The sequence below is a fragment of the Carex rostrata genome, chromosome 17 (assembly GCF_964058835.1).
Source record: "Carex rostrata chromosome 17, lpCarRost1.2, whole genome shotgun sequence".
NCBI classification, from domain to species: domain Eukaryota; kingdom Viridiplantae; phylum Streptophyta; class Magnoliopsida; order Poales; family Cyperaceae; genus Carex; species Carex rostrata.
The window spans coordinates 10,199,817-10,217,516 of NC_135934.1; the positions used below are offsets into that span (position 1 = coordinate 10,199,817).

Here is a 17,700-nt window from a genome sequence, read left to right on the forward strand (position 1 = left end):
TGCAGCAGCACTGCTTGTTGGAGTTTCTCAACCTCTGCATAATACTCCGGATCCTTCTCCAAGAAACAATGGAGACTGATGGGCCTTTCTGAAGGCATCTCTGGTGCACGGTAAGGATAAGAGCCGGTGAGTAATTCCTCAAAAGCCGGCTCACATCTTCTGGTTGGTGGGACCTTTGTTTTTATCGGGTGAGGCAGGGGAGGGAGGACAATTTCTTGAGTGCATTTGGACCCGATGTGGCCGTAGGCCCAGCAGCGCCCACAACGCTTAGGGTTCCTGCATTTGGCCGCCGAGTGCCCTGTGCGACAACACCTGAAGCAGCGCCCTTTCCATTCAGGGAAGGTGTGAGATGGGGGAAAGCGGAGGCGGGAGGGGCTATGAGGGGAGATGTAGAAGTTGGAGGAAGTGTTGGAGGCCGGAGATGGTGGTTGGGAGTTGGTGGCAGTGGACATGGGTGGTGAGGTTCTGGAATGATGTGGAGTAGGGTTGCGCACAACTTGAGTGTAGGTGGGTTTGGAGTAGGGGGTGTAGTGCTGAACGGTTGCAGGAGGAGGACCACCGATGATTCGCCAGTTTGCAGGGAAGGGACGTCTTCTTCTCACTTCTTGCCACTCGCCTTCTGCCTGGACGTCGCCTGAAATCGCCTCCCTTGTCGCCTTTGGAAAAGAGCTCTTCATTCTTTTTTCCCTCTTCAATGGAAATGGTATCAAACTATTTCAATACCAAGATTAATTCCTTCTCACATGCAGCTCTTACGTACAGCATTAATTGTAGCCCTCCTTGTGCAAATATATTTAAATATGCATTAATATCAATCATTATGTAAATCTAAAACTGTTTGTATGAATCTCAATACAAATCAAATAACTTATATCGGATATCAAATGGACTTTCAGTTTGTCAGATCCAGTGTTGTAAATAACGGTATGCAGTTGTCAGACGGATAAGGTACTGCCAAGTGATTAATTGGAAATAATCAAGAATAACTGGCCATAGTCGGAAATAATTGTTGAATTAGTCGAAAAAATCCATAACTGTTTGATCACTGTCAACGACTAATCAACTAATTAAACAAACATTTTTTACAACACTGGTCAGAATCCCATTTTACTTTTAAAAAAAATAGCAGGAATGAAATTGGAATTAAAATTGGTGGGTGGGAGGGGGGATTCGTATCCTCTGCATTAACTCAAAAGAGAATATTGAGTTAGTGAATCTTAACTATCAGATCTGTTTTATGATTCGTGCAGATTAGATCTACACTAATATTAAAGGACTCTCTATATCATTAGTGGTCGGATTAGCTCCGTTTCAAATCAAACATTCATTAACTCAAAAGATTCCTTTTTGAGTTAATACGGAGGATACGCGTGGGGGGGGGGTTTTCCAGACCTAGGATGCTATTATGTGATAGGTGTCTGTGGATGAGGGGATGGTCATGTCGTGCAAGTTTCCTTCATTTGCTGTTTTTGCTCGCCTAATGATGTGACCTTAATTAGTATGAAATGTCAACTAATCACCTGACGTGGATATTTAATCCCACTTTACACATTGCATAACCGCATCATGCTTCATGCATGAGCTTAATTATATAGTTTTGTTAATTAATTCCTTTGAACTAACTATTATAATAGGGCCCTAACTAGTTTATTAGAAAAAAAATCAGCTCTATTAGTCCATTGAGAGACTGTTTCATGCCTTACTAATTTACTCCAGATGTTACAAAAAGATTGTTATTATTATTTATTAGGATCTAATTTAGTACTATATTTTGTAAATACTTTTTTTTTATCAATGGAAAATGTGAGATATATGGCAGTTGCCAATTCACTCTAAAAAAAAAAAAAAAAAAATAGTACTATTGCATTTTAAAAGAGACAAACTATAGTGCAAATTAGATGCTAATTTTTTTTTGTGTGCCTATGGCTTGTCACAACAGAAAAAAAAAAACATATATGTTGACTTATATTTTTTTTATTACACTCAATAAAAGACACATTACCTCTAAATTTCATTCAAAGAAAAAAAAATTAAAGGAGTTGCATGCCATTAAGAGATCTTACTTGCCTATGTACAATGATTGATCATAGAATATTTTAATTGCTCAAACTTCGCCACTGATCTGGTGTGACATGTTTATTGATACACAGTTCACACACACGCACGCATCAAGAGGAGAGAAGAACCCAAACAAAAAACATATTTTGAGCACTTTTAGCTTTAATTGGATCCGTCAACAAAAGTGTATATAAGTAGGTGAACTAACTAATTATGACAAACATATGTATCTATTTAATTAGGTGAAGACTCTAGCAATCTACCTTTGAATTCATTTATATTAGATTATTTTTGTATTATTTTGGAAGGTAATCTATTATGTCATAGAAGAAGATAAAGATGTAGATACCATCATATATTTATTAATGGAGAGTGACTAATGTGCATTCGAATGTATATGTCGAAATACATACGGTTTAAATTTGACTTTTCAAAATCTAAACGGTCGATCCGAGCCGTTTATCTTATTCTCCATATTAATATGATCTTGGAGACTAAATTTTACATTTTTCTGAATTTTTTTACTATTTATTAAGTATTTTACAAAATTGTTGATCTAACGGTGGCTGCTGATTTTACTATTTTTTAAGTCACTGTTGAATAAACAATTTTGTAAAATACTTAATAAATAGTAAAAAAAAATTCAGAAAAATGTAAAATTTGGTCTCCAAGCACATATTAATATGGACAACAAGATGAACGGTTCGGATCGACCGTTTAAATTTTAAAAAATTAATTTTAAAGTGTATATATTTCAGCTCATATACATTCGAATGCAAATTAGTCACTCTCTTATTAATGATATAATACGAGTTACAAATCAACTATATATGCATCCTGAGCAGCCACACGCGCCAGAAAGGACAAAAGTTTGAATATAACGATGCTCTTTGGAGTTTTTTTTGTTGATTGTGAGGTAAGGTCCCATGTTTGATCATGCCTCTTCAGCCAAAGAATAATGAACAGTCTGTTGCAGAAATCATAACAACAAAACAATTGGTATCAATTGTTTCGAGATCTCTAGAGTTTTATTGTGGTGTGTATACTATTTTATAAGTGGTCCATGTAGACTATTATCAGTGTTGTAAAAAATATTCGTTTAGACTGATTAATCTTCCGATTAGTTATTGACAGTGATCAAGCCGTCATAGATTTTTTCAACTAATCGACCGATTATTCTTGATTATAGCTGATTATTTCTGATTATTCCTGATTAATCACTTGGCGATACCCTATCAGTCCAACGACCGCATACCGTTATTTACAACACTAGCTATTATATCGTGGCCATGCCAACATGTGCCACGTTGGCATCATAATCTGCTAATGCAAATAGACATCAGTAAAATAAAACAACAGTAATAACAACTATACTAATGTTTTTGTTATTAGTATAGTTAATAAAATTCAGTCTTTGATCAAATGTTAATGTCTTGTGGAATTTAATGTCACAACAATTACAACTTTAATATTAAAATTTAGAAAACTAAGCTTCCATCTTTCTCTAAAAAAAAGAAAAAACAACAACAATAATAAATAATAGAAGGCTTTTTTGACCTGAGTATAATTGTAAAGTGTTTTGTTTGTTTTTAAAGTTGGCGACAAAGACCAACAACAATTGTATTAAAAAAAGAAGAAGATAATTTACAAAACCTACATGTAGAAATAATTGCAAGTCACTTACAATGTCGAATACAAACTTAACATCATAATTGATAAGTAAACAAGAAGGGTCACTTTTTATCTTTTTACTCTACATTTTTTCTTTTCTTTTCACATCTCGTATTATCAATGTTGATACCGCCTAAGTCTAGACAAAACTCGAGGTCCATAATAGATTTTATGACTGGATGTGTACGTGTGTGTGGCGTCCCGTTTCATGAAGACGGTCCGAGATATAATGTCGGGATCGAGAACCCGAGGAAAGTTGTGAGACTATAACTCTATCCTATGTCGTGTCTCGAGTAGTAAAAGTGTCAGCCCCTATTCAATGGAACTGTTCACCTTAAATAGCATTTTTCAGTCCTGACATCCCGTGTTGTCAGAACTGTCAGAGGGGATCGCACCGGGGCGACCAAGCTTACGTGGAACGCGGCGACATCTGCATACACATAATGCGGGGGTCGCATAATGGGTGGTAACTTCCGCATAAAAAACGATGATTAAGTCGCACCCGCCCTGTACAGACGGTTACTTGAGGTGATCTTAAGCCGATTCTGGACCGGGCCTCGGATCAAAGTGTTCTCACCTCGGGTCGGGCCATATGATTGGGCCGCTTATATATTCCATCCTGGGCCTTTTATTTGCCCTTGGGTTGATTTCATCAAAGTAGCTTTCAACTCAAGTCATTTTTTATGACCCAACATTGGTTTTATAAGGGCCTTGGGCACATGGCCCTATCATGAGCCCCCGAAGCCGGAAGGCATCTTGTAGGATGCATTTTGGGTTAATTAGGTTTTTTCTCAGCAACTGATTTTCAGCATCATATGAACATGCTATCAACAGTCTTCCCTCGTAATGGCCAGACATGAAGCATGCATCGACACTGATCAGTGGTATAATGTATGACACAACTTGAATACATGGACCAAAAGCCCATGCTATAACCTTGAAATGTTTAGCTCATGTGACCACTACGTCTATATTTCACTGTTCATACCTTGTGTCGGGATTTGTACTGGCTATGACCTAGAGCAATGGTGCAAGCAATGAGTATGAACCCTCCCAACTAACGAACATTCAACAAATATGATGGACTAAAAAATGAGACTACTAACTTTTTGTATATAAATATATACTTAGTTACACTAATTCTACTCCGTCAGATTACAAGCGCATAATCCTACCGTGTAGTAGTGCCGAGTGTCGATCTATATCTATGAATATTTAACAGCGTGATACTAGTCTAGGTTCTTCGGTTTGTTTGCGTGTGTGTAACTTTTAATAATTATAATAATAAAATAAGTTTAGGGTGATTTTACAATTTACTCTGTCTAATTTATAAGTGGAGATGCTAATTGCTGTAAGCCAAAGAATAGGGAGCCTCTAGGGTTTTAAATGAAATCCTTGTAATTATCTCAAAATATATTTATGGCACTCATGTCTACTTGTATGTGGTACTGTCACTGACCCTCATACGATATAGACCACCCCGCAGACAGAGCCGCACACCGGTACAATTATTATCTACGGATTCCTTTGTTCAGTCTTATGCGTATTTGAAAGGTTCTTCAACTTTAAGGCCGGCTTGTGGAGAACAATTCAGATTGTTACAGGATGTAATGTAATTAAATCACTCACACTAATCTAATTAATCACATTTCCCTATTACTCGCTAAGTAATAACCCTAAACCCTACTTATTACAAGTAATAAATAAATTCCTAATTATAATTTGAGATGAGATCTAATCTATATCCTGCCAAGGGAGCCCACTGGGTTCCAACCCTAGTCTTTGAACCGCTGCTAAGCCTCGTTAGCTGAAGTGCTCAATACTTACTCGTATACGTCTGTTATCATATACAATGGTTTTACACCTATTGGTATGTGGAGGACATTGGCATATAGTAGACAGAATTATGTATGCAAGGATATATTTCAATAGCATCCAAAGAGTAACGAAATCTCAAATAGACATAAAAGAAAAATAAATATATAAATAGATAATATAGAATTAAATACATCCAAACCCTAGAGAAGAGAAAATTAGCTACTCAAAGCCATGACAAAATAAAAGGAACAAAATAAGAAAGACATAACCACAACCCTTGAAGATTGCAGACCCTTCTTCCACTAGTGGAAAAATTGGTATTAGGATTGGCCGATCTGGATCGATTATATTAAACCACCGATACTAATACCTATATGGATCAGTTTTTTTGAAAAAACTGATCCTAAAAACTATTCAGATTGGCATTTTTGGTGAACTGATCCTAATGTATGCACCATTAGGATCGGTTATTTATATTAACCGATCCTGATAGTATTAGGATCGGTTGTTTATTTAACTGATACTAATACTATTAGGATCTGTTATTTCGAAATAACCGATCCTGATTCTTTTTAGGATCGGTTTTGGAGCTCATGCCATATTTGGAGCTCTAATTATAGATTTCCAATCATAACAAGGCCTGCCACATCTGTAGGTTTGTCCTTCTAGAAGGTTGCTGCTCAATAGCTGAGATTTAATCCAAACTAGACAGTCCACGGATTAGATCTGTGTGCCCTTGCGGCCTAGGCTAACACTCGCATACGGTATACCCAATACTGCAAGGCACTGTGACTTAGTCGAATTTGAGTGATTTCACCATGTTACATGTTGTGCACTTTGTGTGAGGTGTTTTCATACTTAATGTGATGTCTTATTTTGACGCTTCCTTCAGAATTTGTCTAAATATGACATTTTTGCTCTGTTTTCGGTCTAAATTCATAATTTTCTCCAAAACCTGCCAAAATTACCTAAAAAAATATTTGCGGTGAATAATTAAGAAAAATGAATACTTTGCATACGTTTTTTCATCATTTTTCATACTAAAAAGTAGTGATTTTCGCTATATAAATTTAGCCTTATTAAAATCGCAAGCTCACGACCTCTCCATAACCTATTGTATTTAGGGTTGCATGTTTTTAAATTTGTTTGGCACTCCTAGCGACCTCCTGGATGCTTATTGATGGATCCTCCTTAATGCTACTCTCAATTACATCGGTAATAAGTGGTGGTAGCTCGGGCGTAAAATCAAAGGTATAATTAGAGGTATAATATTGTTTGCTACATAATTGTCATAAACCGGTGGTATATAAAGTTGTACATAACTCGAGTTGTCATACCCCGAGCTGTCATAACCTATATTTTCACTAGAATTTCAGACCTCGAGTTGAACCGAAACTCTCCTTGAATATATGTAAAATACTGGGATATTTCCGGAGTCAAATATATTGTAAACCCTCTCCATATGCCCTCATCTGGTATTGGATACCTGACGAAGTAACGTCTATTAGCTTCCCTTTGTGTGTCAATTCGGGTGCACAAGTCAAGTCATACTAGTTGGAGTTTACACCAGTTTTTCGTATATCATTCTCTTAAGTTCCTCAAATATGGTATTTTCATTAACCTACAAGGCATAACTTGAATCCTTTGTGTATTGTGACTCCTTCCATACCTTTTGTAATTTTTTCGCCCGCAGATAGTGCAATTAGCATTTTTCTTTAACAAACTATATTTGCCAATAAACTTTTATCAGTAATCTACTAATTAAAAAATAACCTAAAATTGCCTAAAAATTGCCCTTTTTTCTCTCTCCCCAGCTACTAGAATGAATTGTGAGTCAGCAGGAGAGAGAAAATTATATTTTATAGGGCATTTATAGATGATCGTCCCACTGTGGGGTGACCAATTTCCAGAGCAGACCTCCCCACTGTGGGACAATAAGGTTTTGAAGCTGACCACCCCACTGTGAGGCAATCAGGATAGATTTTAAAATATTTAAAATCTCGGAGTATTTTCATTATTTTTTTTTATTTTTTTAGGATATTATAAAAAATCAGAGAATTGTTGACAATTGTTAAAATGTATATTTTGAGAAAAAAAAAATAGAGCTGCCGAACAGGCTCTAAGTGTTCTTGATATATTATAAAATGCACATCCATCTGAAAAAAATAAACATTAGTTAAGTTATTCAATTTAAAATAATTGTTGACAACTGTCAAAATACATTTTGCCATTGATTAATAGATGTATTCTTAGACCCTTTGTTAAACTGTACACTCGTCTAAACAATACACACTTGTCATTAAAATAAATATTGATTATTTTTTAAACTTCAAAATTATTTAAACCACTCCGAAACTAAAACTCGTCTGAATCGAAAAAAAGAAAGAAAGAAAAAGTCGTCTGAATGAAAACAAAAAGTTGACTGTTCAACTTTTTTTTCCCTTGTTTGAGTTGGCAACAAACATGTGATGATATTTCTGAAAAATGGGATGATCACAATAATATTCATGTGTATGCATGATGGATTAGGAAATTTTTCTATCTAATACCAGTGTACTTTTCATTTGATCTCTTTTATGATTTATGTAGATTATTATTCACAGACCCATAGTCTTATAAAATTCTCATGTTATGTAGGTATGATGCGATACAGAAAACGAAAAAGATACCAATCAATCTTTATTTACTGTATATATGTCGCTAACAAAGTATCAATGGGTATTTTGAAAAGTAGGACATATCCAATAAAAATAATTTTTTTTATATTATTTGAATAGTAAAAAAAAATCATAAATATAACAACCAATAGGATGCAGTCCGTTTTCACATGATACTAGTATTATTTTTCTTGCATAAGAATAAAACAAAAAAGAAATCATTTTCTCATGACTATTCACTCAAAACAAACCAAAAGAGGGACCCAATAATAAATAATCGGGAGTAGTGGGGGGGCAATAATAATATTATCATTTCACATCCCTTCCAAATTCCAACTCTCTATTTAATTAATTACACCTATATCACATGACAAAAATATAATAATCCCACAATCAAGGACCTAATCAATGTGAACATGCCCAGCTAAGAATTGAAGAAGTCTCTGGGTTGACAGCGCTTGCAACTGCAATTGCATCCCTCTCTGTTTCAATCCTTTGTTTTAAGTTTAACCCATTATTGCTGTTACCAAGCAATTGCGCAAAACTAGCGCCAGGACAGAGCAAATCGGCAAAACTCGGATCAATTTGTTGATTCAATTGAGGGAGAAAGGTCGAATTGGGCAAGTAGTAGTCTGTTGCGAAGAGCTCCTCATGCAAGTGCTCTGTTTTTGTTGCAGTGGAGAAGCAGGTTACGTGCGCTAACTGTGACTCTGTAGCAAGTGCTCTGTTTCCGCTAGAAGCAGAGGAAACCTCCATTAATGGAGGGATCATAGACGAGTTGCTGTTTTCTATCTCCATTTGTTTCTTCAACTCGGATGTTTTCTTAAGCACTCTACAAATCACCCATTCGTTCTACACATACAAAAGGAGAGAAATTTTTACCCAAAATTTGTAAAAGTTTCAGCAAACAGCGAAGGAATAAAGAGAAAAAAAGATGGTACCTTTGGTGCTTTTGGAAGGTTGTACGGCGAAAGCTTCCCTTCCATTCGGTACTCATGCATAACCCAATTTGTTTTCTCTCCTTTAGGTGCTCTTCCCGTGTAAAAAACCAGGGTTTTCTTCATGCCAACTAGGGTTTTACCTCTGTGAATATCTTTATCTTTCCCTGTCGCCTTCCAATAACCAGATATAGTTGCTCTGTTCGTCCTTGATCCAGTTGGGTACTTTCGATCCTTCACACAAAAGAAGTACCATGATTTCTCTCCCATCTTAGCCTTGCCTGTATTATTTTTAAAAACACCAATTCAAATTAATTACTAAGAAAGAGAAATATGATCATTAGAAAAGAAAGAGGAGGAGGGTTTAGTTAGTTACATGGCAAGTCCCAAGGCTCGCACTTGTTCAAATCAGCCTCTCCAATGGCAATTGCGTTGAAGCTATGATCCAAGACCTTGTTGGTGAGATAATGCGTTATGAGTTCTTCATCGGTTGGATGGAAACGAAATCCAGGAGGCAAATCTATGGTTTCACCAATATCCATTGATCACCACCTGATTGTAATGAAGAGAGGGGTTTAAAAGAAGAAGTACTATGTTTGGATAGTAGAATAAAGAATTGGGGAGAGAAAGAGCAGGCGCTTTATATAATAATAATAATAATAATAGTTTAATCTTTGCAAATGTAAAGAGACGTGGTTTGAAAGTAACTCGGTAAGCATCGCTGCTACAGTGCGTTGCAACGCTACGAGGGTTGCTTTATTGCTCTGTCTCATCTCTCTCCGTACACATCAGTGTTGAGTTGAAAATAACAGTATGTATGTGGTCGACGACAGATAAGCAATTAATTAGTATACAGTTGATTAATTGAAATTATATAAATAATTTAATATTTTTATTAAATTTTTATATATATTATAATTTATTTAACTTATTAAATTTATTAAATAAATTTAATTGAACTTAGTTTTATTATTATAACATGACACTACATTTATTTAATGAAAAAATAAATTTAAGAATTAAGTTTTTTCAAATACTAATAACATGTTATTTCAAAGAAATCAAACATTCCAACATAATATCACTAAATTTAATTTATGATGACAACTTAGTTTCATAAATGAACATGTCGTACTAATTAAAAAAATTACATTAGTAAGTAAGAAAAATATATGGTATATAAATAACAGAAGAATTAATCAATTTCAAAATAAGAAGAAAAAACATATATAAACAATATTGGATGTATGTATAAATACAAATAAAACTACAATACATGATTTATAGAACTTATTATCACATACTATTATAGAAAAAAATCAATGTAAAAATAAATATTCGCTGGAATAAATTGGAATAAACGGACGATTAAACGGTAAAACAGTCAATTAATCGAAAAATGGCCAATTAATCGTTTTCATTCATAAACAGACATCTATTAAGTGTATTCATAACGATTAAATGGCTGATTAAACAGTCATTAAAACTGTTTTTTAAACACTGGTACACGTCGTGTCGAATAAATTACAGCTCATAATTAATTGTGAAGCAACTATTTGCATCTCATCATAACTGCCGTTTGATTTTGTGACAACGGTCTCTCATAGGATTGACTAATGATATTTAAATAATAAAATTGCACAAATTAATTGAAGTTGCTACGTGGATTAAAAAAGAATTAAAAAATTAACACGTACATACAACTGTTTTGTTTGTAAGAGTGAAAATATTATTTAACAAATTATTAGATGTAATAGTGAAAGGGAATGCAGTAACATGGGTGTAAACGGATACGGATAATTCACTCCGTATTCTGAGATTATTCGAATTCAGATTAAACGGATACAGATACATATAATTTCTGCATATGGTGAAATAGTGATGGATACGGATAATTTTATGAAGGTGAATATCTGTATCTGCAATTATCCGGATCCAAAATTGCTTACAACCGGCTCCGACTTTACTAATCCGGATAGAAGTTATTATATAATTATCTCATATTCATTTCAGTCTTGGTTGTTGGATAAATGATAATATGATATGGTTTTCAATTTAATCTCTTTTTACTGGTGATGGTACTACAATAGCGTTATTTTCTTTCTTTTTTACCTCCATTTCTTCATTTTTTTTTTCCATCCAATACTTTAGTCCGTAAATGTACGTAATATACTTTTAGTCTTTGTTAAATTGATTTTAGTCATTGTTTCAAATATCTTAAAGTGTATAACTCAATTATCCGATAATTATTCGTTTCGTATCTATATTCAAATTCATATTCGTAGATTATTCGCTTCGTATATGTATCTGTTTAAGGTGAATTTGGTTTCAAATTTTGATATATGTTTACTGTTTGTATTCATATCCACTCATTAAAAGACGGATACAGATATGGTATTAGCATTATACGCTCCGAATCCGCTCTATTTACACCCCTAAGTAACAACCAACAATAACATTAAAGATAATGATGATGACATCAATGAATAAATGATGGCGCTGATGACAATAAAGACGACGTTGATCACAACAGTGATGATGATATAATACACACAACATGACTAGTAAAATAATAATTATTGTTATGATATGATATGATATGATATAATAATAATATGAGTGAGGCTACGTTACTTTGTAAAACGCAGATCAGTCCGTATTATGGATCTATATCACTGTTTTTAAAGTCCAAACAATTAACCTAAACTGCTACACACGATATCCATACAAAAATGTACTTAGATACCAAATTTACAAAAAAAAAATCGAATTTATTTTTATTTTTAAATAGATAGAAAATCACTTTTTTTTTAATGGTTCAAAATTCTCCAGATTGAGAAAACTTTTACCTATCTAAAGTTAGTAAAAAAGAGTTAAAAAAAAATAATATAAAGTTTAATTTGCAAATAAATTTTTATATAAAAATCATATTGAATGATTCGGATCGATTATATAAACTTCAAAAAAAAAATATTAATATGTAGTGTACAATGCAATTATGCATAGGACCATATATAGCTTCGTACTCACTCTTATGATATTATTATTATTATGACAACGATGGCTAATTATGATATTATTCTGTATTTTTTTCACAACTATAATTTCTTTCAACTCAATAGTTAGAAATTAGTCTATTCCAACACTGTTATAAACCCTCCAAGAATCCAACACTGTTATAAACCCTCAAAAAAATGTAAAATTTGGTCTCCAAATACATATTAATATGGAGAACAAGATGAATGGTTCGGATCGACCATTAGGATTTTGAAAACTCGAATATTGAGCCGTAGCACGGGAGGCCTCTATGCAACCCATAGCATATTAGCCAAATCCTACCAACAGGACTGGGCTACGGTGCTATGGGTTGCATAAAGGCCTCCCGTGCTACGGCTCAATATTCGAGTTTTTAAAATCCTAACGGTCGGTCCGAACTGTTCATCTTGTTCTTCATATTAATATGTATTTGGAGACCAAATTTTACATTTTTTGGAAATTTTTTACTATTTTTTTAGATTTATTGAAAATCGTTGTTTTTCAGACAAATCTGGACCATAAAAAACAGCGATATTGTACAATTTGATATTCAACAACATAATATATCTCCATTCTATTATTAAGCACGTTGGGTGTCCGATCCACCAATGGCTACGATTGAAAGATGAAACTTCGGATTTGATCTCAGCCCTCCAATTACATAATTTATCTTATTTTGATTAAATACATCTGATTTATGTATAAAAGTCTAAATTTAGTTAAAAACATACTCACCACATGTGCTGCCACACAATACGTTACAATTAAAATTGAACAAATCTGAAATTTAGCGATATATTTATATGTTTCCTTATTTATTTGTTTTCATATTCCTCATCTTCAATTAAGAAGACTCTACCTTCCATTTTTTTTTATTTCTTTGTTTCCTTACTTCTTATTCGTTTCTATATGTATCACAATGAAAACTATTTTTTTTTTCTTCTTTCTCTTTCTTTGTTTCTATACATATTGCTGTGGGCAATTTAGAATATATTTCCAATATATAATATATCAATGTGTGTGTGTATGTGTATATTCTAAATTAGAAACAAAGAAGAAGAAGAATATAAATTGGAACGTGTGTGTGAATATATATTTCTCTTATAACATGTGTGTGTATATATATATCCTATACATACACACGATAATATTTTTTATTTATGTTTTTTTTATATCATTATATGTCGATATTGAATTGTTGTATGATATTTGATATTAGATTTGAATCGAGCTATTATTTGATATCATTGGTACTTAAAAATAAAGAATCATCACATCATCAAATTGTTATCAGAGTTTACGATTTATTAAAAATACATAATCATATAAATTTTATATTAACATGTGTCTTAATTGTAGATAATTATTATTTTCATTGATATTTTTTTTCTTATAATATATTCCCGTTGCAACGGACGGGTATGATACTAGTTTAAATGAATGTACGGTATGTTCCACAATGAATTGTACAATTTGATATTCTTTGTATTTGTTTATTTTATGTTTTTTAGAATCGAACAAAACATCATGAATTACTTTTTAGGTACATTGTATTTATCCAAAAATAATAATCGCCGAATTGCCATTAGTGAGTAACTACCTACACTAGTGATTACTGATAAGTTTGTTTTTTTTTCTTCTCACAAATCTACTCTTTATACCTTATGTAGACACGTATTAATTATATGAAGCAATCATGCTTTTGACCCTTAAAGTGCAATTCGTTTCCCTTTTAGATAGTTGTTTGTTGCATTAGCTCACCACTTCATTGAAATATCTCCTTTGGTCAAAAGAGAACCGTTTTATTTTAATTTTTAGAAACATAAATATTTTAATTTTTTAAATAAGAAGTATAATGAAATTATTAAAATATATGGTATATATCTACTATTTGAATACATATAATTAAAACGTAAAATTTTATATCAATATCTTTATCCACACAAATATTCAGATATTAAATATTTTGAACTCTATATTTGAGACTTCTGATCATATATCAATATATGGTTTCTTAGAGACACGTCGTAGAATACCTTCCATGCCTAAATTAGGGATACTCGTTGAATACTTGAATCCTAAGAGTAGGATTGACCGTTGACCAATAATAAACGTGAAAAGATAAAATAAAATAAAATAAAACCAAAACTAGTAAGTAGTAAACGGACGCGCGGTGTATGAATTATGAATTTATGATTGACTGAGTCTGAGTCTGAGTCACGGTTAGAGCCGTGGGGACTGCACCGACCCAAACCAAATCAAATATCTCCATCACGCTTAGCTAGTAGCTACAGCCTTTAGGTCTTTAGGATAAGAACGACACATCTTGTGCCTCCGCCTCCGGGTTCCCTATTTTGCTTTTTAGATTAGTAGAAAATCAATGTAAAATTTCATCTACAGTTACATTTTTTTTTGTTGAAGATTAATTATATTGACCGGTTCGAATTTTTTATTTCAATTTTGAAAATAAAAATATTAATTTATAAAACGAACCAATTCACACTATGCGTAGTAACATAGCCTCACTCTTCAATTTTTATGACACATCTTTATAATTTTTTAAATTATTATTATTTTTTTAAACATAACGTGTATTAAATTTTAAATAAATGTAAAGTTTTGATAATTGACAATTATAAAAAATCAATTAAAGCTCAGCCATTAAAATTTTCATATTATTTGAAGTAAGACGAAATTAATTTTAAATTGACACAATATGAAACACACGTTATTATAAAATGAAGAACACGTCTATATTTAATATTTTTATTTTTAATAGTATTATAAGATATCAATTAGAAATACAACAATAATTGGATATACGGCGTAATTTGTATTATATCGATAAATAACTTATTTGATAACAATGACAATTATCGCACAACTTGTCAAAAATAAAAATATGTAAAAGTTACATGTATGTTTTATGGTTTGTATAAAGTGGTCATCAAAATGAAGACAATTGAACATCTTAAAAATTTTATAATGGAGACAGATGACAATTGTTTAAACGATTTTATCAAATTCAATACACGATTAATCTAAATTGACCCCCAAAATGATAATGTTTGTGTTCAATGCACTTTGACGCAAATTCATTGATGTTAGATATAAAAAAGGAATAATTATAATTATCCCCACACATCTATCTTTTCATTTATCCCTGCACTTTTATTAAAGAGAAATTGTAATATAATCCTCACTATTTATATGGTTTCTTTTTTCAGTTGCCACACTCATTCTTGTTAAAATTCATAAGTATACGAAATTAATACTTGCAAAATAAGATATTAATACTTGTAAGTGTAACTTGATATGACCACCCATTTTTCAGTGCTCAATGGTCCCCGCATCAACCTTCATCAAATAAAGTAGTGGAGACTCCGCATCCCCGCATCAATCTTCCACAATCGTCAATACGTTAACATTTATCTAACAATAATAGTTGACCATATAGGTATAAATACTCCAGTGCATATATATAAATACTTGATATTAATACTTTCATATGTTAGCCAGTGCCATATATAAAAAATATTTGCAAGTGTAGGTATAAATACTTGCACGACGAGATATAAATATTTGTGTGACGACGAGCCCGAAAGTATGTCTTCATGAATCTCATTTGAAAGATAAATTTGTGTAGAAGACATTCGTAGTTTTAGATTTGCAAAATTCATAATAGATCGTCAGAAATGTGGACGAGATTGAATGAAAAAAACAAATCTACCTCTAAAAACGTGTATGCCACCCCAATGTAATTTGTGATTTGATTGGAAAAATAATTATTTATGTAAAAATTATTCAATTTATAGGTATAAATACTTCAATTTTTAGATATAAATATTTTTGTGCATAGAGATTAATACTTTAGAAGAAAAAAACAGTGTTAGAGCTTTTGTTGTTCCAAAATAGTTATGAAAGTTAAGTGTAGAGATAAACAAAAGAATAAAAGTGTAGAAACAATTATCATATGTCCTCGTTCTTTTTCTTTATGTTCCCCCAGTCCCACTTAGTGTTTGGTAAACAGGCCGGGCCGGGCGGTCTGGGCAAAACCCGGGCACGGGCACGGGTAGCCACGGTCACGGGCGTCACGGACACACAGGTACAACGGACCGGGCATCACGGGTTTCTTTTTCAAAAATCCTGCCCTGTCCGTTTAATACCCGTGCCCGTCACGGGTTCGAGGGCATGCCGGTCCGAGTATGGGGGGCCGGGCGGTCCGATCCGGTCCGTTTTTTTTTTCCTATTTTTTTTTCCTATTTTTTTTCTATTTTTTTCTGTTTTTTTTCTTTGAAAACCAATATGACGTTTAATTTTTTTTATTGCTTTTAGTGTTTAAAAATAAAAATAAAAATATATATGAAATTAATTTATGAGATGGATCAAATAAAAATTGATATTCTTGTCAATATGACGTTTTGAAAGTAATTTCATTAAAATATATGAAATTATCATATATCTATTAAATTGCAAATGAAATTGTCATTTAAATTATATATTTTAGTCACTTTATATAAAATAAATTTATGCATGTCTAATATAATTAGTTTAAAATATTATTTTTTATGTGAAAATGTATTGGTTTGGAGGGAATTTTCAAAAAATTTGAAATTTGAAAAAAAACGAGTACGGGTACACGGGCACGGGCACAGGCGCACGGGTTCACGGGCACGGACTCACGGATATGGGTTCAAGGGTATGGGGGTCCGGGTACTCACGGGTTTTTTTTTTTTCAAAAAATCGGGTCCGGCCCATTTAATACCCGTGACACGGGCACGGTCCGGTCCGGGCACGGGCGGACCAGTTCGGATTGAGCCCCCGGGGGCATTTACCAAACACTAGTCCCACTTGAGCTATTTCATTGTTGCATTTTCTGAGAATTAAACCTATTTTATTATATTAATATAATATGTGTAAAAAATAAGAAAAATAAGAAAAATAAAAGGAAAAGCTAAAAGAGACATCCATTAGATGCTTTTAATTTGACATTGACCAAGCTAGGTAAGTTCTGTATACCTACCCTAGATACTAGATTGCTACGTGTGATAATAATTCATTGGTCAAGAGTCAAGACTAATTTTGACTGCCTACTTGTAGTCGGACAACTCAACGGATCTCTTCTGTTAGACTGTTACTATTGTATATATCCTGTGAGCGATCAAGTTGAGCAATATCGATCGGTATACAATTAAACCAGTCCCAGGTGCAGGGTAGTAGTGTAGCACTGACAAATTGATCCCACGTAACCAATCATGCATGTTAGTGTTAGATACGCCAATCGACAGGGAGGATCGAAACCATGTCCTTGGGGACCACTACAAGCTTCCAAACCAGCTATCTATCCATTAATTATATCCAACTTTCGAATACGAATAAACATCCGCTATTGTAAATTTGTAATATACTAGTATATTGTGGCCGTGCGTTAATGAAAATATATTATAAGATAATATAAAAAATTCCATACAAAATGATATAATTTTTAGCATAGTAAAAGTTGTCTTATTTTTCAGTTCATT

At 33.0% G+C, this 17,700-nt stretch overlaps 1 protein-coding gene across 1 annotated transcript; it reads right to left on the minus strand.

Annotated features, from left to right (window-relative positions):
• Positions 1–8,358: 8,358 nt before the first annotated feature.
• On the minus strand, positions 8,359–9,769 carry LOC144568117 (NAC domain-containing protein 92-like). The gene is made up of 3 exons (XM_078318349.1): positions 9,519–9,769; positions 9,146–9,423; positions 8,359–9,056 (listed from the first exon to the last, which is right to left on the minus strand). The coding sequence occupies exons 1-3, from the start codon at positions 9,682–9,684 to the stop codon at positions 8,610–8,612; spliced, it is 891 nt and encodes a 296-aa protein (XP_078174475.1). The 5' UTR covers positions 9,685–9,769; the 3' UTR covers positions 8,359–8,609.
• Positions 9,770–17,700: the final 7,931 nt, after the last annotated feature.

Excerpts from the sequence above, each read along its gene's own strand:
- LOC144568117 (XM_078318349.1), bottom strand. The coding sequence starts at position 9,684 with ATGGATATTGGTGAAACCATAGATTTGCCTCCTGGATTTCGTTTCCAT. Across the intron at positions 9,424-9,518 it reads CGAGCCTTGGGACTTGCCAT|GCAAGGCTAAGATGGGAGAG; the intron begins GTAACTAACTAA and ends AAAATAATACAG. Across the intron at positions 9,057-9,145 it reads ACCTTCCAAAAGCACCAAAG|AACGAATGGGTGATTTGTAG; the intron begins GTACCATCTTTT and ends TTGTATGTGTAG.